The sequence below is a fragment of the Coregonus clupeaformis genome, unplaced genomic scaffold, assembly GCF_020615455.1.
Source record: "Coregonus clupeaformis isolate EN_2021a unplaced genomic scaffold, ASM2061545v1 scaf0096, whole genome shotgun sequence".
In the NCBI taxonomy this organism is placed as follows: Eukaryota; Metazoa; Chordata; class Actinopteri; order Salmoniformes; family Salmonidae; genus Coregonus; species Coregonus clupeaformis.
In genome coordinates, this window is record NW_025533551.1 from 534,575 (window position 1) to 558,332 (window position 23,758).

Below are 23,758 nucleotides of genomic sequence, written 5' to 3' on the forward strand. Positions count from 1 at the left end.
ATGCCAGTTAATGTGTTATGTTGTGTTCTGTAATTAAAGGTGAAGTTTGCACACAGTTCTGCAGTCTTAATGAGACTGACATAAGTGTATGTGATACCAAAGAGCCTGAATTACCCAAGCATTAGCCCTTTATTTTTTTAAGTACTGTAAAAGCCATAACACAAAGCCACAACACAAATAAGAATGTACCATATTATTTAGCCACAAGAACCATAAAGCTAACAAATATAAGCAGTCGCCAGCTCTGCTACATTGGGTTAAAATGTTAACGTTAAACTTTAAACCTTGACAGACTGAGTACCATGGCCTCTGAGCCAGACTCCCACATGCTTCCTATTGTGTTCACGAGTTGGCATAGACTGCATCGTCTCCACCAACACACTCGTATGGGTCGCCATCCTCTTCAGCCTACAGGAAACCAGATCAGAGATACCGTATCATCATCATCATCATCAACAACACCTCTGTAGTTTTTTATATCCTTTGTATTTAGTGCAAAGTTCTTCTCAGATCTCAGATATCTACTGTAAATGTCTGCAGTAGGCCTACAGTACATACCTCCATGTTGCCATATAGGTGATCGTTGGTGTAGTAGTTTGTGTGGATTTCACTGCTGGAGTCTTTCTGCTCTTTCCTGTGGATAGAGTTAGGGTCACTATGTGCTGCATTCTCTTTATATGACACAACAAGAGTGAATGTAGGCTAATGGTATTTTGCAACTCAGCAGGATGTATACATTATGATCACAGATAGAACAGCCTGTAGAAAAATACCTTGATGTTGAGGGATCTAAAAAAGCACCCTTGGCTGTATCCACGTCCTGCTTGCTGGTTACTGGCTGGTCACTACGACGACTCCTACAGTTGAGAAAAATAATGCGAAGTTATCAAAACAGAACAAAACAGCTAAAAACAAATACAAATCCATGTAACTCCCTCCAACAAAAAAAAAGAGCAACTTACCCCTTCTTGGTCAACAGGCAAGCTGACATGGGAATTAGTATTACTACCACCACTAATGCAGCAATACCAATTGAAACGTACAGCATCAACATCTTATCTGTCCAAAAACAAATAAATATGATTTATTAATGTATCCATAATATCCTTTATGATGTAAATATAGTATATAATACTTCATTTATGATACACTTTTCCCCACTGTTTCCCTTACCATTTGTGGACACAGTGAAGGACAAGGTGGCATTGCCCTGTGTGTTGCTGGCATTGCAGTGGATGGTCTCTAAGAAGCCTAGTGCCCTCTGTAGGGTCACCATGGTAACTGACCCATGCCTCTCCACCCTGGTACTGGGCAGGGGTCCTGCTGGAAGAGACCACTCCACAGTGCCGGGGGGCTCCGAATCCACAATGCACAGACAGGTTACCATGGAGATGTCTAATGTGCATGCAGAGCCCACTTTGATCTCAGGGGGGTCTGGGATGAGAATGATAAACAGTTTGGTTTTAACTGAACATGTAGTGCTGCATGCTGAAGAGTATTGTCTTCATATTATATACACAGAAAGACATGATCCTTATTGACAGAACATCGGCATCTACTTACACTCTACATTGAGTTTCATTGGGCTGGATTGGCCTTGTCCCTCTGTGTTGATGGCAGTGCAGAAGAGGGCTTCAGTGAGTCTGGTCACATTCTCCAGTGTGATGGTAGGTCCCGTGGTGGGCAGAGGCCCTCTGCTGTTGTGCCAGCGGTAGCTGTGGGCAGCAGGGTTACTATCACTGGAGCATCTCAGCTCTACAGAGTCTCCCTCCTTCACACTGGACACTCCCTCAACTTTCACATCCACTGGAGCATCTATAAATATCAACATTAGTAAGAATGATATTACAATGTAATACAGATCTTAGGACAGATTCAGTGTATCAAACACATGCTAAATCTATTTCAATTTAAAAAGTGAAGTATGCCAAATCCAGGCTCTGGACAAAGTTCATGATTCTTTTTCAAATTAGTTCAATTTAATTTATTGTTTCACTTTTGTCATATGCACAGAAGCATTCTGTTTTCACAGAAATCAAAGTGTAAATCTTCCAGTGTTATTAACACACAGGTGTGGTCCACTTACATTTGACATTGAGTATTTTGGACCTTTTCACTGTCTTCCCTCCCATGTACGCTGCTGTGCAGACCAGAGACTTGTTGTGATCAGTGATGCTGGGGGTAAAGGTCAGGGATGATGTCACTTCCCACTGGCCGTTGGTCAGCTGCTGTGATTGGACACTGGGTGTTCCGGAGTGGCTCCAGGTGAGGAGAGGGGGATCAGATGGGCATGAGTGAGACACAGAGCAGGAGGCAGATACCTCCTCCTCCACCTTCACCTCCTCCCTCACTGACAGAGAGGGGGGGTCTGGAGAGCCTGAAATCAGCAAAGAGAAGAGAACAGTTATTGCAGTTCTTTTGAGGTATGCATCCACTAGTTCTTGAGTCTGTCCTTTCAGCACTATAATTGTAATCTAGAAGAAGCTATAGCTATCATTAGGGTAAATAATTGGATACTGTATTACATAAATTGAAATTCTCCTTGTCAATTCTTCCCAAGGGAACTTACTGCTCACTGCAATGGAGACTGTGTCACGTATGTAGGAATACTTGTCATGGTCTTCGATTTCAATCCTGAAATAAAAGGGTCCTTTGTCATTGCGATGGAGGGGGTCGATTCTGAGTGAGCAGTTCTTCTGCCGGAGGTCTCCCACCAGCTCTGTACGACCCTTGTAGTCTGTGAATACTTTGGAACTGTCTGGGTGGTATATAACATCATTGGTGTCTTTGAACCAGATGCCAGTGAATTCAGAGGGCTTCTCCTCTGATTCTGGGTAGTTGAATGAGCAGGGAATCACAATGCACGAGCCCTGCAGGCCGGACACTGAGCTGGGCACATCAGCAGTCCATGACGAGGCATCAACTCCCATCACTCAAATCGCAGTGGGGGAAATGTTAGTAAGAGGTGTTGGACACAGTCAAGGAATATAAGTATAAGAAATTTAATCCCTGATCTTTCTTTGTCTAGTCACAGGGGTTGATTTGAACAAATCAAGATGCCATTTTATTGTTCATTTTGTTCTATTAATATTTGCCTTACTAGCACCTCAAGGTTTTTTTTTATCTCCCCTGCACATGCACTTTTCACTTCTCTTTTTAACTCTCCTCACATTGTTTTGTATTTTCTTGTTTAAAACTGAATAAATAAATAATAAATAAATACAATATTTATACTGTATACATCTATAATTGTGTCCTACCTCCAAGCCAAATGCAATGAATAAGAAAAGGCCACGGTAATGTTTCACTCCGCATCCCCTCCTCTTTGTACAGGACATGAGGGAATAAGAAACATTTGATTATCACTAGAATGTTAGCATTGCATATGATACTTTTACTGTCTAAAAGACAATCACTTACTTGCTTAGCAGGATCTTTCTTTCTCTTGTCAGATAACCACTCTCCTTCAGAGACTAATGGCATTGACATATAAAGGAAATATTACCATCCTGCTCACACTTCCCATTTCACATATAACGTGATTTCTATATTTTTGCTATCAGGACTTCCCATATTTTGTCTCTGACTGATAGTGGGGTGATTTAACTCTTCCCTTGAGGGAAGCATTAAATGTAATGTTTTTGAGAATATTTATTTTGACTATGGTTTCCACATTGCAAAATTCAAAGGTTTTCAGAAGCTAAAGGTGAAATCTCTTGAAATTAGTATAAATTCTTATAAGATTGTTACTGTACCATTCCGCCACATTAACTTTAGTCAGGGCTATTACTCATACTCAGTCAGTAGCACTAAAACCACATTATTAAATATAACTTTTTGTCATATGCATTGCAATTCACAATTTCCTTCAAACAATGTACTTGTGATCAAGTCTTTCACATTCTGTATCATGATCTGTGCTGTGAACATTATAGATGTGACGATAATCACGTCTATTATAGGGATTGGATGAAGCTCAGTGTTAAATTCCAATCTCCCTATCACCATAACTAAGCCAATATGACACCAATCTCAGAAAATTCTCAAATGAACTATATTGGAGGTACTCAAAACACATCTCAACAAAAAAGGGTGGGAAAAGTATGAATTAGGCTGTTTGAGAAGGTTTGAATCCTAAGCAAACTGACTACACATAGTGTGAAGTATAATAGACCCTTTTTCAGCACACAACACACTGACGTCACGCACGGATGTGCGCGATGTGGATTTATGTTTTGATTACTTCTAAACAAAATTACTGTTTGGGGTTCTCATACGCTTACAATGATGCTTTGATTCATGCTTGAACATTTGCTATGATTATTTTTGGTTGTGATCTTTGTAAAATAACTATTTTGGATGCAGCAGTTGTTAGCTAGAAGGCTAACGCTCATTGATATTGGCTGTAGCAAAAGCTAGCCAAAAAGCCATTTTACTGGTTGAAGTTGAAGTGTTTTTTAAGTATAATGCAGTTGATTTGCGATGATGACAAAATAATATATTAAGCAGGACATTCACACGAGCCTTAAAATCCAACTATAATCCAAAAGTAGTGTGAAATGTATTGATAAGCAATATGTAAATAGAGGCTTTCTTTTGCTGGCGTTCTATAAGATCTCCCCCTTGTTCTGTCACCAACTTGCACGCATCTTCCTCGTGTTTGTAAACACAGAAAGGGGTCTATACCAACATACACTACATTACCAAAAGTATGTGGACACCTGCTCGTCAAATATCTCATTCCAAAATCATGGGCATTAATATGGAGTTGGTTCAACATAGAGCTCCCCTCCCTCGCTTGTCATGTATGACATTTCTGCTCAAGTTGAGCAGTGACTCAGTCAGGAAGTAACAAGTGGTCTAAATGTAGGACCTCATACATAGATAATGGTTATAGCCAGGGGCGCAACTTTCACTGGGGACGGGGGGGACATGTCCCCCCCTGTAAGGGTTGGTGTGAGGTGTGACCCAGGTGCAGTGCAGGATATACAGTAGGCAGTAGGCAGAGATGGTGAAACAAGAATCTTTACTGGTGGTCCCGAAGCCAGAATACAAAATAACGGACTTATCACGATAAAAGAAAGGCGGAGCAAATGTCTCCAAAAACCGGCTGACAGCCCAAATACGAAATACTAACTACGACTGAAACAAACACTTCTCAAGTACCTGTACATGCAGTGGGGAGAACAAGTATTTGATACACTGCTGATTTTGCAGGTTTTCCTATTTACAAAGCATGTAGAGGTCTGTAATGTTTATCATAGGTACACTTCAACTGTGAGAGACGGAATCTAAAACAAAAATCCAGAAAATCACATTGTATGATTTTTTAGTAATTAATTTGCATTTTATTGCATGACATAAGTATTTGATCACCTACCAACCAGTAAGAATTCCGTCTCTCACAGACCTGTTAGTTTTTCTTTAAGAAGCCTTCCTGTTCTCCACTCATTACCTGTATTAACTGCACCTGTTTGAACTCGTTACCTGTATAAAAGACACCTGTCCACACACTCAATCAAACAGACTCCAACCTCTCCACAATGGCCAAGACCAGAGAGCTGTGTAAGGACATCAGGGATACAATTGTAGACCTGCACAAGGCTGGAATGGGCTACAGGACAATAGGCAAGCAGCTTGGTGAGAAGGCAACAACTGTTGGCGCAATTATTAGAAAATGGAAGAAGTTCAAGATGCGGTCAATCACCCTCGGTCTGGGGCTCCATGCAAGATCTCACCTCGTGGGGCATCAATGATCATGAGGAAGGCTAGGGATCAGCCCAGAACTACACGGCAGGACCTGGTCAATGACCTGAAGAGAACTGGGACCACAGTCTCAAAGAAAACCATTAGTAACACACTACGCCGTCATGGATTAAAATCCTGCAGCGCACGCAAGGTCCCCCTGCTCAAGCCAGCGCAAGTCCAGGCCCGTCTGAAGTTTGCCAATGACCATCTGGATGATCCAGAGGAGGAATGGGAGAAGGTCATGTGGTCTGATGAGACAAAAATATAGCTTTTTGGTCTAAACTCCACTCGCCGTGTTTGGAGGAAGAAGAAGGATGAGTACAACCCCAAGAACACCATTCCAACCGTGAAGCATGGAGGTGGAAACATAATTCTTTGGGGATGCTTTTCTGCAAAGGGGACAGGACGACTGCACCGTATTGAGGGGAGGATGGATGGGTCCAACAACCTCCTTCTTGGCCAACAACCTCCTTCCCTCAGTAAGAGCATTGAAGATGGGTCGTGGCTGGGTCTTCCAGCATGACAATGACCCGAAACACACAGCCAGGGCAACTAAGGAGTGGCTCCGTAAGAAGCATCTCAAGGTCCTGGAGTGGCCTAGCCAGTCTCCAGACCTGAACCCAATAGAAAATCTTTGGAGGGAGCTGAAAGTCCGTATTGCCCAGCGACAGCCCCGAAATTGAAGGATCTGGAGAATGTCTGTATGGTGGAGTGGGCCAAAATCCCTGCTGCAGTGTGTGCAAACCTGGTCAAGACCTACAGGAAACGTATGATCTCTGTAATTGCAAACAAAGGTTTCTGTACCAAGTTCTGCTTTTCTGATGTATCAAATACTTATGTCATGCAATAAAATGCAAATTCATTACTTAAAAATCATACAATGTGATTTTCTCGATTTTTGTTTTAGATTCCGTCTCTCACAGTTGAAGTGTACCTATGATAAAAATGACAGACCTCTACATGCTTTGTATGTAGGAAAGCCTGCAAAATTGGCAGTGTATCAAATACTTGTTCTCCCCACTGTATATATATATATATATATATATATGGCTATAGCCATACTATTTTGACATTTAAAAAAATTATTATCAAAATGAAATTTAACTATAGGCTATAGCCTAAATAGTCCTCTTACCTTTGGGGAGAAGCACGCTCACGAGGATGGTTACAATAAGGTGCATTTTGACTTGGAGCTGAAGGAGGTGAAATTATATAGGGTGTGTCGAGTTACATCATTCATCTGTGCTCATTTAGAGGTGTGGTATGTTTGTTGAGAAGCATCCACACTCACTCACAGAGCTATTGAAATCCAATGTGTTCAATAATGGAGCTTTGAATAGTGTTCTGTTGCAACACATACCATTTGTAGAATGTGACAACAATTTGTTTTCTGTGGTCTTACAGCCTGGAATTAAAATGCATTCACTTTTTTTTCACTGCTCAGTGCTCTGCAAAACCTTCACAATTTCCAAATAAAAAATAAATGTCAAAAAATAGAATTTTCTTTTTGGATAGGCCTCCACCAACTTTGCACACATCTTTCAAAATTGCTCAAAGTCAGTCAAGTTGTTTGCAGATCATTGCAGTCAAAAATGTGACAGGCCCATTGTGAATATGATTTGTATTCCTTTTTATTTATGCTGTTGTATTTACTGTTATTAAATCTGTCTTTTGTTATTGGCGATGAGAAATAATAACAGCAAATAAAACAATTTAAAGGAGTTAATTCCTAGTCACAATGCGCTATAGGTGACTCGGGAGTTGCCACTGTCTTGTCTTGGTAAGAAACTGTTTTCTTTCAATAAGAAAGTGTGGATTTGGACTTGTTTTGTGTTATTGTCCTGCTAAAAGGAGAATTTTTCTCCCAGTGTCAGGTCTCAAGCAGACTGAAGCAGGCCTAAAGGCGTCAGTATGCTTCAGATCGTTTGGCGGCTAGGCAAAGTCGGCTCGGTGAACCGAATGAGTGTGCTTGCAAACTCCAAAACCTTCGCTTGAAAAAACAAGAAAGAAGCGGCAATAGTACTGTTTGTCCATTTTGAGACACGGTAGTCAGAATTGATCTAATATAACTCAAGAAATCTGTAATTAATGTAACTTGTTTCAGAAAACTAGGTGTGTCGCACATCACTACTTCACAGGTATTTGAACTTAATTTGTATTTTTTTAATCAAAATGCGTTTTTTTGGCAGAAATGCCATCTGGAACATGTAAACTTTCATGTGCCTTAAAAACAAACTTGTGTGCCATCTGTAAATACGAATAAAATGGTTAAATTACCAGCCTAGTTGGTTTAGCCACGGGAAAAGACAGGAACCTTCCCGCTAGCCATGATTGGCTGAGATAATGGATGGGCTGGACATGCCGAGAGATGAGTTTGGATTGGTCTGCCATGTAGCACGCTTCTGTCTATAACATGAGCTGCTTAGTATGTGTAAGTCATCTTTTATAAAGCGTTTTTTTTTAAAGATATCACGAAGAACTGCACATGTGTTGCTAAGGTTCTCCACTTTCTGGTGGACCGAGTTTTGATATCAGTGGAATTCCCGGTGGAAGCAGAGTATGATAGTTAAGGAGATGGAGAAAAATCTGGCGTTTGAATTATTATTATTATTTTTTATTTTTTTTCACCTTTATTTAACCAGGTAAGCCAGTTGAGAACAGGTTCTCATTTACAACTGCGACCTGGCCAAGATAAAGCAAAGTAGTGCAATAAAAACAACACAGAGTTACATATGGGGTAAAAAAAACATAAAGTCAGAAATACAACAGAAAATATATATACAGTGTGTGCAAATGTAGCAAGTTATGGAGGTAAGGCAATAAATAGGCTATAGTGCAGAATAATTACAATAGTATTAACACTGGAATGCTAGATGTGCAAGAGATGATGTGCAAATAGAGATACTGGGGTGCAAAAGAGCAAAATAAATAACAATATAGGGATGAGGTAGTTGGGTGGGCTAATTTCAGATGGGCTGTGTACAGGTGCAGTGATCGGTAAGGTGCTCTGACAACTGATGCTTAAAGTTATTGAGGGAGATAAGAGTCTCCAGCTTCAGAGATTTTTGCAATTCGTTCCAGTCATTGGCAGCAGAGAACTGGAAGGAATGGCGGCCAAAGGAGGTGTTGGCTTTGGGAATGACCAGTGAGATATACCTGCTGGAGCGCAGACTACGGGTGGGTGCTGCTATGGTGACCAATGAGCTAAGATAAGGCGGGGATTTGCCTAGCAGTGATTTATAGATGGCCTGGAGCCAGTGGGTTTGACGACGAACATGTAGTGAGGACCAGCCAACAAGAGCGTACAGGTCACAGTGGTGGGTAGTGTATGGGGCTTTGGAGACAAAACGGATGGCACTGTGATAGACTACATCCAATTTGCTGAGTAGAGTGTTGGAGGCTATTTTGTAAATGACATCGCCGAAGTCAAGGATCGGTAGGATAGTCAGTTTTACGAGGGCATGTTTGGCAGCATGAGTAAAGGAGGCTTTGTTGCGAAATAGGAAGCCGATTCTAGATTTAACTTTGGATTGGAGATTCTTTATGTGAGTCTGGAAGTTGAGTTTACAGTCTAACCAGACACCTAGATATTTGTAGTTGTCCACATACTCTAGGTCAGACCCGTCGAGAGTGGTGATTCTAGTCGGGTGGGCGGGTGCTAGCAGCGTTCGATTGAAAAGCATGCATTTAGTTTTACTAGTGTTTAAGAGCAGTTGAAGGCTACTGAAGGATTGTTGTATGGCATTGAAGCTCGTTTGGAGGTTTGTTAACACAGTGTCCAATGAAGGGCCAGATGTATACAAAATGGTGTCGTCTGCGTAGAGGTGGATCTGAGAGTCACCAGCAGCAAGAGCGACATCATTGATATACACGGAGAAAAGTGTCGGCCCAAGAATTGAACCCTGTGGCACCCCCATAGAGACTGCCATAGGTCCAGACAACAGGCCCTCCGATTTGACACACTGAACTCTATCTGAGAAGTAGTTGGTGAACCAGGCGAGGCAGTCATTTGAGAAACCAAGGCTATTTAGTCTGCCAATAAGAATGCGGTGGTTGACAGAGTCGAAAGCCTTGGCCAGGTCGATGAAGACGGCTGCACAGTACTGTCTATTATCAATCGTGGTTATAATATCGTTTAGGACATTGAGCGTGGCTGAAGTGCACCCGTGACCAGCTCGGAAACCGGATTGCATAGCGGAGAAGGTACGGTGGTATTCGAAATGGTCGATGATCTGTTTGTTAACTTGGCTTTCGAATACTTTCGAAAGGCAGGGCAGGATGGATATAGGTCTGTAGCAGTTTGGATCTAGAGTGTCACCCCCTTTGAAGAGGGGGATGACCGCGGCAGCTTTCCAATCTCTGGGGATCTCAGACGTTATGAAAGAGAGGTTGAATGACTAGTAATAGGGGTTGCGACAATTTCGGCGGCTAGTTTTAGAAAGAAAGGGTCCAGATTGTCTAGCCCAGCTGATTTGTAGGGGTCCAGATTTTGCAGCGCTTTCAAAACATCAGCTGTCTGAATTTGTGTGAAGGAGAAGCGGGGGGGGCATGGGCAAGTTGCAGCAGAGGGTGCAGAGTTGGTGGCCGGGTTAGTGGTAGCCAGATGGAAAGCATGGCCAGCTGTAGCAAAATGCTTGTTGAAATTCTCGATTATTGTAGATTTATCGGTGGTGATAGTGTTTCCTAGCCTCAGTGCAGTGGGCAGCTGGGAGGAAGTGCTCTTATTCTCCATGGACTTTACAGTGTCCCAAAACTTTTTGGAGTTAGTGCTACAGGATGCAAATTTCTGTTTGAAAAAAGTTAGCCTTTGCTTTCCTGACTGCTTGTGTATATTGGTTCCTAACTTCCCTGAAAAGTTGCATATCGCGGGGGGCTATTTGATGCTAATGCTGTATGCCACAGGATGTTTTTGTGCTGGTCAAGGGCAGTCAAGTCTGAGGAGAACCAGGGGCTATATCGGTTCTTAGTTCTGAATTTTTGAATGGGGCATGTTTATTTAAGATTGAGAGGAAATTACTTTTAAGGAACAACCAGGCATCCTCTACTGACGGAATGAGATCTATATCCATCCAGGATACCTGGGCCAGGTCAATTAGGAAGGCCTCCTCGCTAAAGTGTTTTAGGGAGCGTTTGACAGTGATGAGGGGTGGTCGTTTGACCGCGGACCCGTTACGGACGCAGGCAATAAGGCAGTGATCGCTGAGATCCTGGTTGAAGACAGCTGAGGTGTATTTAGAGGGTATGTTAGTCAGGATGATATCTATGAGGGTACCCATGTTTAAGGATTTAGGGTTGTACCTGGTAGGTTCGTTGATAATTTGCGTGAGGTTGAGGGCATCTAGCTTGGATTGTAGGATGGCTGGGGTATTAAGCATATCCCAATTTAGGTCACCAAGCAGTACAAACTCAGAGGATAAATGGGGGGCAATCAATTCACATATGGTGTCCAGGGCACAGCTGGGGGCTGAGGGGGTCTGTAGCAAGCGGCAACAGTGAGAGACTTATTTCTGGAAAGGTGGATTTTTAGAAGTAGAAGCTCAAACTGTTTGGGCACAGACCTGGATAGTATGATAGAGCTCTGCAGGCTATCTCTACAGTAGATTGCAACTCCACCCCCTTTGGCAGTTCTATCTAGACGGAAAATGTTATAGTTGGGGATGGAAATTTCAGAATTTTTGGTGGCCTTCCTGAGCCAGGATTCAGACACTGCTAGAACATCAGGGTTGGCAGAGTGTGCTAACGCAGTGAATAACTCAAACTTAGGAAGTAGACTTCTGATATTTATGTGCAAGAAACCAAGACTTTTGCGATTACAGAAGTCATCAAATGATAGCTCCTGGGGAGTAGGAGTGATACTGGGGGCTACAGGGCCTGGGTTAGCCTCTACATCACCAGAGGAACAGAGGAGGACTAGAATAAGGATACGGCTAAAGGCTTTAAGAACTGGTCTTCTAGTGCGTTGGGTACATAGAATAAAGGGGGCAGATTTCCGGGTGTTATAGAAAAGATTCAGGGCATTATGTACAGACAAGGATATGGAAGGATATGAGTAAAGTGGAGGTAAACCTAAGCATTGGGTAACAATGAAAGAGATAGTATCTCTAGAGGCATCAATTGAGTCGGTCTCTGAGTGTATGGGGGGGGGGACAAAGGAGCTAACTAAGGCAGGTTTAGCTAGGCTGGGGGTCTACAGTGATATAGTACAATTAGAAATAACCGAAACAACAATAAACTAACCATGTTTGGGCTGAGGCTAAACATAAACAGGATGTAGTACCGTAAAAAGGAACAGTCCAGCAGATATCAGCTGTATGGCTGAGTTATCATAAGGTCCGGTGGTGAAGCGCTAGTGAGTAAGAGGCCACGGCTAGCGTGTGCTACGTCCGTTTTGTTGTAGCCAGCTGGTAGCGATGAATCCGGAGTTAAAGGTCCAGTGATTCAGTGATTCCGGTGGAAAAACTGATATGTTCTGGGTCGATAACGCGCTGTGCAGACTGGCCGAATATCCGGTGATCAATGTCCAGTGATTAAAAATTAATCCCGCGGAAAAAAATCCAATATTCTGGGTGAAACACTGCTAGCTGTGGCTAATAGCAAGTAGCTAGTTCAGTAGCTAGTTCAGTTTAGTGAGTAAGAGGCCACGGATAACGTGTGCTAACGGGCCAGGGCTAGCAGATGGATGGAATCTTCGTGGTTAACGTCAGTAACCACATCAGACGATTTCGTCGGCAGACCAGTCGTGTAGGATCGGCGGGGCTCCGTGTCAACACTAGGTGGTCCCGTCCGGTTGATAGAGAGGTAGATAGCCGGGAGATGGGCCTAGCTCGGGATGATTAGCCAGACCACAGCGTCCGTTTTGTTGTAGCCAGCTGGTAGCGATGAATCTGGAGTTAAAGGTCCAGTGAATCAGTGATTCCGGCGGAAAAACTGATATGTTCTGGGTCGATAACGCTGTGCAGACTGGCCGAATATCCGGTGATCAATGTCCAGTGATTAAAATTAATCCCGCTGAAAAAAATCCAATGATCTGGGTGAAACACCGCTAGCTGTGGCTAATAGCAAGTAGCTAGTTAGCTGGCTAGCTAGTTTCAACTGGAGATTCTAGATTCTAGATAAAAGGTAAGTCAATAATAGAATCCGTTCCACATTGAGTGAGGCGGGTAGCAGGAAAGTATATTTTGTAGAAGGATGAAAAGTCTGATAGGGAAATATGTACGAAAAATACAAAAAAACTGGGTATTTACAGGCTATTTACAGACACACGACAGAAACAGGACTGCACTACTTCGCCATCTTGGAATTGAATGCAAATGCGGAGGGAGTCGAAAAGAGAACACAGAAGGCTGTTCTATAAAACACCTGTCAGGATTACATCTTCAAAGTAAGGGCAACCATGGCAGCCGTGACAGAGAGGGAAAAGCGTCCATCTCAATGTATATGGGTAAGAGAGTCTAGCTAGCTACATATTCAGATATTACACGTTTCTAATTTGATCAGAAAGTCGTTTTCATTGCAAGTTAAAGTGTACTGTTAGCTAGCTAGCTAACTTTAGCTGGCTGGCTGGCTGGCTAGCTAACGTTATGTGCAGGATCTGTGTAGTAATGTTATTCGTATCTCAGAGCCATTTGCATTGCTAGTTATAGCCTAGCTAGTTGGTTAGCTTTAGCTACCTGTAGATTCATGCAGGGTAGTAAAGTTATGAGTTGGGATTATGGTTAATTGTTTAGCTAGCTACATGTCTAAATAAAAGACTCCACTATGCAAGTAACCATTTTACTGTACCGTTTACACCTTCTAACAAGCTAGAAACGAACCAAAAACATTGTTCAGAAAGTTGCTTTTAGTTGCCTGGTTTGCTAGATTGACATGTACTGAATTCATTTTTAAACGGATGGGTTTATTAGTGTTAAAATGCACCAGTTATGCTATTTTGGATCCCCAGGTTGCTGATGAAATGCAGCCTGTCATTTTTGTGTTTATCGTTTTTCATAACGACAACGACAAGTTTGATGTCGGACGACAATAGAATGTTCATGATGTCACTGCGACAACTGTATACAGACATGTCGATAGAAGTAGTATAAACCAGCCTTTAGTCTTGCAATCTCTGGTTGTACACTACCGTACTCACGGTTTGGTGCATTATTTCTCAATAAAAAAATGTACATGAAAATGAGTGGAGAAATTTAAAGGGTTACTCAATGAGGGTTACTTCGCACCAAATGTAACGCTTTGCATTTAGGCCTTTTTGCAGTATTAAGTGCCTTGCTGCAAACAGGATGCATGCTTTGGAATGGGTTTTTCAGTACAGGCTTTCACTCTGTCATACAGGCCAGTGTGAAGCGACTGCGATGTTGTTGATCCATCCAAATGCAGGTTAGCGTTTTTTGTCATGAATCTTGTCTGGAGGCAGCTCTGCAGAGTGGTCACTAGCTGGCACTACCACAAAGTCACAAAATCTGATTTTCAACCTAAACTTAACCACATGTACATATTACCTCAATTACCTCAACTAACCTGTATCCCTGCACATTGACTCTGTACCGGTACCCCCTGTATATATCGCCTCATTATTGATATTTTATTGTGATACTTTTATTTTCTTGAGTTTCTTTAGTACATTTTTTCTCTTATTTTTCTTAAAACTGAATTGTTGGTTAAAGGCTTGTAAGTAAGCATTTCACGGTAAGGTCTACTACACCTGTTGTATTCGGCGCATGCGACAAAGAAAATGTGATTTGATTTGACTACTAACTACTACTAAATTAAGACCAACAAGCTAATTTCATAATTTTTTACAATATAGCCAATTTTGACAGAACACAGACTTTAATTGTATGAATATGCATGACTTGAGACCGATGGATGTTCTTAGTTTTTTGCTTCTAGATGCACAGTTGAGAGAGGATGAGAGAGACATTTGGAGAGGAGTTAATGTTGACCTGATGAGTGATGAGAAGGATGGCCTGCAAAACGGCAAACCAGTGTGGCTTTGTCAAGAAATACAGAGCCGCTCGGAGAGGGACCAGAGCTACTTGGCGAGCTACACTACATGGATCATGTCTGGGGACTTATCGTCAAGGCAACATGGATCCCATGGGCCCCTCAACACTATAGCAACATTTTTACCCTAATGGAGACTCGCCCTGGGCAAAGCTGGATGACTCCTGTTTACTGAATGTTTCCGGACATATACTCGTCCATGCACGTCTGCGCACATAAAGGTGACAAGATGTTTCAACCTCCATGTTTGACGGTGGGGATGGTGTTCTTGGGGTCATAGGCAGCATTCCTCCTCCTCCAAACATGGCGAGTTGAGTTGATGCCAATGAGCTCCATTTTGGTCTCATCTGACCACAACACTGATCACCCAGTTCTCCTCTGAATCATTCAGATGTTCATTGGCAAACTTCAGATGGGCATGTATATGTGCTTTCTTGAGCAGGGAGACCTTGCGGGCGCTGCAGGATTTCAGTCCTTCACGGCGTAGTGTGTTACCAATTGTTTTCTTGGTGACTATGGTCCCAGCTGCCTTGAGATCATTGACAAGATCCTCCCGTGTAGTTCTGGGCTGATTCCTCACCGTTCTCATGATCATTGCAACTCCACGAGGTGAGGTCTTGCATGGAGCCCCAGGCCGAGGGAGATTGACAGTTATTTTGTGTTTCTTCCATTTGCGAATAATCGTACCAACTGTTGTCACCTTCTCACCAAGATGCTTGGTGATGGTCTTGTAGCCCATTCCAGCCTTGTGTAGGTCTACAATCTTGTCCCTGACATCCTTGGAGAGCTCTTTGGTCTTGGCCATGGTGGAGAGTTTGGAATCTGATTGATTGATCGCTTCTGTGGACAGGTGTCTTTTATACAGGTAACAAACTGAGATTAGGAGCACTCCCCTTTAAGAGTGTGCTCCTAATCTCTGCTCATACCTGTATAAAAGACACCTGGGAGCCAGAAATCTTTCTGATTGAGAGGGGGTCAAATACTTATTTCCCTCATTAAAATGCAAATCAATTTATAAAAAAATGTACATGCGTTTTTCTGGATTTTTTTGTTGTTATTCTGTCTCTCACTGTTCAAATAAACCTACCATAAAAATTATAGACTGATAATTTATTTGTCAGTGGGCAAACGTACAAAATCAGCAGGGGATCAAATACTATTTTCCCTCACTGTATGCTAACTGGATAACAGTCATTCAAGCTCTTGCTAGCTAACCAAATGACACCTGCATCTCTAGCTGTGTATATCCACTGAAAAACGATATGAGGGGAAAAAGTCAGTCACTCTCCCCCTCCTCCAATGACATTGCATGACATCCTCCTAGCAGCTAGCTAGCTATCTAGCTAACGTTAGGCTCTGTCTTTTTACCTTGCTACATAAATAGATACACTAGCCTATTAGCCACGCTATGACTGACTTGTGATCATTGCCCTTGCTAGTTTGATTGTATTGAAATTCCAAGCCTTAGTTACATTTGTCCATTTTTGTTCAAAATATTTAGTCATTGAAACTGAAACAGTGCATCCCGAATGGAGGCAGCAAACAATGTACCAGGCCATCTGTGATTAACAAACTGATAATAGCAATATTTTTTGGACTACCAAGAAATGTATTGGTGAATTATATTAATCATGCAGTGAACTGCATCCATCTATTCTGCCAACAATGCCTTAATGTACGTCATGGTATGTTGAGTCAAATACTACCTATTTTTAAAACCTCTTATAAAGTTGGTTTGTAGCATAAACTGGGAATTTGATATTTTTGACTGATATTATGATTGTCTGTTTGTTTCATATCTGCAAAGTAGTTAAAACTCTTTCAGTTCTACTTTAAAGTTCTCAGAACATAAAGAAAACTTTCCATAAAAATTACAAGAAAACATTAGTAATGTTCAAAGAACATTCTTAGAATGTCATTAAAAAACATATACATTCCATTCTCAGCGTCAACAGAACTCTCTTTATCCTCTATCTTTTTAAGTGTATTCAGGTGTGATGGCAACGCCCACACCTGATCTTAATGGCTGCTTGTTTCCTTTGAAATGGGGTTTGTTTGAATAGACGAAAATGAACAGCTTTTTATGAGTTAAAAAAACATGGCACGCTAGCTCCATCCTGGTGGCGCATTGGACTAATTCCATGGATAGAGAACAGAAGATCATAGGCGCAAATCTGACTGACACCATGCCACAATAAAAAATAAATGTGTTTGCATGATTAGTGCCTAAGGAAATTAATTTCAATGTGTCCTATTGTTGCTTGGAGTTCGAAACCGTGTTATTAAAAGTATTATTGAAACATTTTCATAGAATATTATTTAATTACCCTCAAATAACCTATAATTTATGTTCTGAGAACGTTAAAGAACCTCCCATGAAAACTTTCAGGGAACCATAGTAAAAATGAACCCTCAAAGAACAGGCAAAATTGTTACTTCCGTTCTCAGAACGTTTAAAAAAAGTTGAATGGTCAGGAAACGTATGGCTTCATTCCCAGAACCAATTGGAAACCAAAAACGAACGTTCCCACAACTTCCAAGGAACCAAATGTGCTAGCTGGGAAGTGCCTGGCAGCAAACAGGATGCATGCTTTGGAATGGGTTTTTCAGTACAGGCTTTCACTCTGTCTTACAGGCCAGTGTGAAGCAACTGCGAAGTTGCTGATCCATCCCAACAAAGGTTAGCATTTTTTGTCATGAATCTTGTTCTGGAGGCAGCTCTGCAGAGTGGTCACTAGCTGGCACCCTAACCTTAACCCTAACCACACTACTAACCCTAATGCATTTTTACATTTTAGTCATTTAGCAGACGCTCTTATCCAGAGCGACTTACAGTTAGTGATTACATATTTTTTTTATACTGCCCCCCCCCCGTGGGAATCGAACCCACAACCCTGGCGTTGCAAACGCCATGCTCTATCAACTGAGCTACATCCCTGCCGGCCATTCCCTCCCCTACCCTGGACGACGCTGGGCCAATTGTGCGCCGCCCATGAGTCTCCCGGTCGCGGCCGGCTGCGACAGAGCCTGGATTCGAACCAGGATCTCTAGTGGCACAGTAATGCCTGACCATAACCTTTAATTAAGACCAAAAAGCAAATGTTTGTTTTAATTAATTTTTACAATATAGCCAATTTTGACTGTGCAGCTGGCCCATGTTGCAGAAATCAATCAGTTCTGCCTCAAGGAGAAGACTCATGACAATAAATGACAACCTGCTATCCAAACACAGTTTAGTTTCTCCAACCTCAGCCATAGTAGCTGTTAAAAAATGAAAATGGTGAACTTTGGGCATAAGCATCTGTGTTTAATGACATCTTTTTAGATGATACTGTACCTGAAAGCCAAAGAATGGGTTTGAAAAGGAAATGATCAGGGCTGGATACATCCCAAAACAATTCTAGAATGTCAATCTTATGGAGGAAGTCAGCAAGGCTGTTGAGAAAGGAAGAGTAGCAGCAAGCAAAGCAACATGAATTGAGGGGCTTCCTAATGAGGCACTAGTTACCTTATTTACTGCCAGTTCTATTTACAAAATGGTATCCCCCTCATCATGGTATAAACCTTTAATCAACCCGAACTCTGAAGTTGCCATGGGGTTTGATCTGGTGTACCGCCACTGCTTTTGGTGTACGCACCCACAATTTCCTCTCCCTCTACAGTGTATATGTTATCTTTAGCCTACTTTGAGTGCTGACATCTTGTCTTTGTCTGGTGGCCAGGTATGTGTTATTATTTTGTGTACCTCCAGATAATTCATATTCAGTTACTCACAACAAGTAAGTTCTCGACCTCCTGTTTGCAGTATCTCTCGCTCTGGTTTGTGGTCTGCCCGTCTATGCCAACCTACATCTGGTTCTTGTAAGTGTTTGTGCCCGTGGCCTACATACCCGTCTCCCTGAGCATGATTATGTCCATGTATGGACACCAAGCCCCGATAGGGTGTTTGTCTTGTGCCTAGAGGCTGACAGCTGTTCATCATCCAGACAGGAAACACAGTAGCAAGTCTAGTGACTACTGCACAAGGGAACATGTCCAACAGACCAACCGGCACATTGAAACCAATGTAAAGTGATATTTCAAAGTATTTAAAGGTCCAATGCAGTCGTTTTTATCTCAATATCAAATAATTGTTTTCAATTAAAGTGGTTAAAAATAAACAAAAATAGCTTCTTAGCAAAGAGCAATTTCTTTCTTATTGGTCTATTAACTAATTTACCAACTGGTGATGTCACCAGGCAGGCCAAAACGCAATCCCACCAAAGCAGGCTGAAATGTCAGGCGGTCTTTTCAAACAGCTCTTACACACACAAAAAAACACAATTTCACAGTATTGTTTCAACCTCATAGTGTGGAAATATATATAAAACACAGAAAAATTAATCACGTTTTGAATGCACTTGGCCCTTAACATCTGCATCTGATTTGGTTTGTTAGACGCACAATAGTCATCTCTCCACTGTAGTAGCTGATGTGTGATGAGCTCCACACCCCCCTCTCATACAATGCAAAAATACTCAGTGTAAAAAACATTAAGAACACCTTCCTAATATTGAGTTGCACCCCCTTTTTCTGTCAGAACAGCCTCAATTTGTCAGGGCATGGACTCGACAAGGTGCCGAAAGCGTTCCACAGGAATGCTGGCCCATGTTGACTCCAATACTTCCCACAGTTGTGTCAAGTTGGCTGGATGTCCTTTGGGTGGTGGACCATTCTTGATACACACGGGAAACTGTTGAGCGTGAAAAACCCAGCAGTATTGCAGTTCTTGACACACTCAAACCAGTGCACCTGGCACCTACTACCATACCCCGTTCAAAGGAACTTAAATATTTTGTCTTGCCCATTCACCCTTTGGACGGCACATATACACAATGCATGTCTCAATTGTCTCAAGGCTTAAAAATCCTTCTTTAACCTGTCTCCTCCCCTTCATCTACACTGATTGAAGTGGATTTAACAAGTGACATCAATAAGGGACCATAGCTTTCACCATAGCTTTCATGGAAAGAGCAGGTGTTCCTAATGTTTTGTACACTCAGTGTATATAATGTATGCCATTTAGCAGATACTTTTATCCAAAGCGACTAACAGTCATGCATGCATGCATTTTACATATGGGTGGTCCCGGGAATCGAACCCATTATCCTGGCGTTGCAAGTGCCATGCTCTACCAACAGAGGACCAAAATGCTTCAAGCACCTGGTGGAAAGGTGCTATATAAATCCAATGTTGTTGTTATTATTAACTACTTGTAAGGGCACATCAGGACTTTGTTGTTCCATGTTCTGAATGGGAGCTATTCCATGACAAGATGCACCTGACAATCTTAATCCTCTACCTCCACTTCAGCTAGCCTAAACCAAGCCCTGTTTCAGAAGTGCCAACGTGCGATGCCCATTTATTTATCTTTACAATAAGAAAGTCTGCACATGGCATATTCTGCTCCCAAATGTTTCAATTTGACCTAAACCTGGTTCAATGTGCTCCTGCCGAACGTTAAGCACTTTCTTTCACTATTCATATCGTTTATTGTTGGCAGCAGGATGTGCCTATCGCTCACACAGACTTCTTGTAATGGTACATGACACATGATTCAATCCCTGCTGACTAACGTGTATTGGTTTTGTAAGTGCCTGTATACTTTTCAATACATTACACTAAAGGTGTGGTCTCCATTTTCCCAAGACTTATAGCTAAAAGTCTTGAACGTGACTCAAATATATTTGTTCTGACACAAACCTGTCTTCTCTAATGGGGGAAGATTTCTGCAGTTTCACAATAAATGGCAAGAGTTTTCCCTTCTGTTCTCGATCCAACAAGGATCATTGAGGTTTAGAATATTCTAATAATATTTCTCCCAGAGATGGTGTGAGCACTCAGGAAATCTGATCACCCATGTAGTCAAATAACAATAATGTTATTTTTCTGGACAAAGGTAAAGTGAATTTAAACACTTAACCCTAGTTGTTCCTGTAAGTCCCTCTGTATAAGAGTGTCAGCTAAATTACTAAAATGTATATGCAATTTGTCCAATAAAACAGAATTGAACAGACTCCTGTGATAAAATGTTTTTACAATGATTGCAACAATGTCATTGGAGTGTGTGTGCAAAGCATACACAGAATATGCACAATATTGCATCCTAATGAGTGATGAGGGGACAAAGAAACGGGGCAGGAAGCCAAGTAACACAAATGCATACAACACTTTGCCCTTGAACTGAAGGTAATATGTAAAAGATTTACAAATGATTTACAATTGATTTGGTTGGTGATATTAGTTTGTCACACTCCTGTTTTTACTTTCATTTCCTCTGCAAATGAGCCCTTAAGTTTCTATTCCTTTCATTACATTTCCTGTCAAAACCTCAAACCGAACCACGTGACAAGCTCTACCTTTGAATTGATAAAGCCTGACCCACTTTCATTTCTTCCATTGTGTGGTCTATAATCCACATCTTTTTAAGGTTCTGTTTCTCTCAGTTATGTTTTATGTCATGAGCCTGTTTCACAACTTCCCGCAAAAAATAGCGGGCTCTGTCTGTGTTGCACCTATTTGTTATTGTTTGAATCCTGGAAAACAATCTGGATCCCAGTCAGAGGAACACACCTCCTATGCCTAAGGGCATTTTACCGTTCTTTTCCTCCTGTAAAAGACACCTTAGGGAAATTAGCTGCTCTGTGGTTGCTATATAAATCTGATCCAATGTTGTTGTTATTATTAACTACCTGTAAGGGCACATCAGGCAGAGCCCGCTATTGAAAGGCTTTTTCAAAGACCGTTACCCTGGCAGTGCCAACTTCACCTTTTCAACAATTAATAATCGTTCCAAGTTCATTAACCTACATTTTATACTACCCTATCATTATTACAGAGTATGTAAATAGACCAAAAAAGCAGATAGACTAGGGATCTTGTTCTTGAATAGAAATTAATGATGAAAGTGAAAACTATTGACTGAACAATACTGTTATGAAGAAGGTTAAAACTAACCACTAAAATGATTGGGGTGTTATGTCCATAGCCGCAGGGAAGTAGGGGGTGTTGCAGCACCCCCTGAAAAGTCGGAATAAAAATAAAATATTAATAAAAATAAAATATGAAAAAATATTTTCAGGAAAGTAGTGCCCTGGGCCTTTAATAGTAGTCCTGTATTAGTGAACCGATATAGCCATCTGCAGCACGGGCAAAACTTTTTTTCCAGGACAAAATTCAAATTAAAGGTATATCAAATTTAAAGGGATGGCTTTAGCTAAATGTACTGAAAACCCTATTGAATGAAAACTCCATGAGAAACTCTGATGGCCAGCAAGTGGGAGGGTTTTCAGCTGTTTAATTAAATGTATTCAGCACACGCAAGGGAACCACGCCTGCAAAGCTCGTTACGCACATGCATAGGAAGTGCGTAGGGAAAGGTGTACATTTCCTAAATCTGAATCGGCCCTAAATTACCACAACTGTTTTGAAACCATTTTGATAAATATAATTTTGTTGATATTGTTGTGAATGCAGATATACTGTACCCCTTTTATGTCCCGCCTACCTTGTTGGTGATTTGCAATAGTGTCGGCCAATCACCAGTCAGCACCACATTCATGTTCTGTGTAACTGTCATTTTGGGCCAGTTGACTTGATGTATGGCCCCTGCATAGAACCCAGATTGTTCTGTGCTGGAGCTAGTCAGTCCTTAAAAAGTGTGTGTTGTTTGTGTACAATAAACATCAGGGAAAGAAGAAGGTTTGTTGTGGTCCTTCCACCCACGTCCTCCACATCAGCTGTACAGTGTTAGCTATTTGTTAGCTACTGTAGATTCATAGCACTAGCCAGGGTAAGGTTAGCTGATTAGGTGATTGAGCATTAGCTAACGTTAGCTCACACTCAGTGAAGATCTCAAAACATAACACTAGTGCCAGAAGTGTTTTATTGTATTTTTTAAATATTTTCTGTGCACGTTGACGGTTTTGAGTGTTTTGGGGCATTCTCACTGATCTGACATTGCTAGCTAGCTTGTTAGCTAGATTCAGTTGCTAGCTAGCTAGCTACGGGCTCTCTCCTCACAGGCCCTCCCTGTGAGCTGTGCAAGCCCTGAACACATTGCTATGGCAACCCAAGGGCAGCTAGCACAGTGAAAAAAGACCCTGCACTGCAGAGGCACAGCCAGGCCTATTTAGCATTTTTGTGCAATCCACATTTTTTCCTCTTCTGGATATTTGCTTTTTTTTCATCATTGTAGGGACTAAGTGGTTCAGGGAATACCACATCCAGCTGGCCAACACCATAAGGCAGGCTGGAAAAAGGCTCTATTTTGTTAGAAACAAAGTGGACAGTGACCTGGAGGCCTCATTCAGGTGCAGGAGTGGCAAGGGTCTCACTGAAGCTGATATTCTGAGTCAGATAAGAGCTGATTGTGAGGTGAATCTGAGGAAGGCTGGGGTAAAGCAGGCCAAAGTGTTCTTACTGTCCTGCTTTCAACCACAGAGCTTTTACTTCCCCCTCTTGCAGACCACCATTGAGAAGGAGCTTGAGGGCCACAAACGCCACGTTTACCTCCTGTCACTGCCTAATCTCTCATCTGCTGTGGTAGAGCGTAAGAAGATGTCTCTGGCTGGGACTGTGTGGAGAGCCATAGAGGCATGCCTGACTGCTGTAACAACAGGAGATGCTGGCCATGGTGTTGTGTCTCTGTTGATGAACACACAGATCTTACCAGCAGAACTTTGGTCTGGATGCGGATTCATTTTGTCAGTTAGCTGCACTGACAGGAAAGACTTATCAGGTAAAGGAGCCGCTCTACTTCAATATGAGACAGCAACAATATTACAAATGTTGATAATTGATTAATCAATAATAATCGATAATAATTGATAACTTTTTTTTTTTTTTTCTCTCTCCAAAGGTAGATTTTTCTTTGCTATCCATAATCACTTCTCTGATCATTCTTTTTCTGTCAACTCAAAACCACCTCCCAGGTAACAGGTTTGGGTTTTTCCATTTATGTTTTGAG

At 41.8% G+C, this 23,758-nt stretch overlaps 1 protein-coding gene across 1 annotated transcript; it reads right to left on the reverse strand.

The window, feature by feature from the left end:
* Positions 1 to 110: 110 nt before the first annotated feature.
* LOC121586112 (sialoadhesin) lies at positions 111 to 3,505 on the reverse strand. The gene is made up of 10 exons (XM_041902603.2): positions 3,421 to 3,505; positions 3,261 to 3,323; positions 2,570 to 2,932; positions 2,087 to 2,377; positions 1,564 to 1,815; positions 1,174 to 1,434; positions 963 to 1,059; positions 774 to 857; positions 559 to 634; positions 111 to 408 (listed from the first exon to the last, which is right to left on the reverse strand). Exons 2-10 carry the CDS (start codon positions 3,313 to 3,315, stop codon positions 343 to 345), a joined length of 1,545 nt encoding a protein of 514 aa, XP_041758537.2. The 5' UTR covers positions 3,316 to 3,323; positions 3,421 to 3,505; the 3' UTR covers positions 111 to 342.
* Between the last annotated feature and the right edge of the window lie 20,253 nt (positions 3,506 to 23,758).

Bases quoted from the DNA above. Each gene is read 5' to 3' on its own strand.
- LOC121586112 (XM_041902603.2), bottom strand. From the start codon at position 3,315: ATGCGGAGTGAAACATTACCGTGGCCTTTTCTTATTCATTGCATTTGG. The intron at 1,435-1,563 runs GTAAGTAGATGC...TTCTCATCCCAG, and splicing joins AATGAAACTCAATGTAGAGT to ACCCCCCTGAGATCAAAGTG. The intron at 635-773 runs GTATTTTTCTAC...CTCTATCCACAG, and splicing joins TTAGATCCCTCAACATCAAG to GAAAGAGCAGAAAGACTCCA.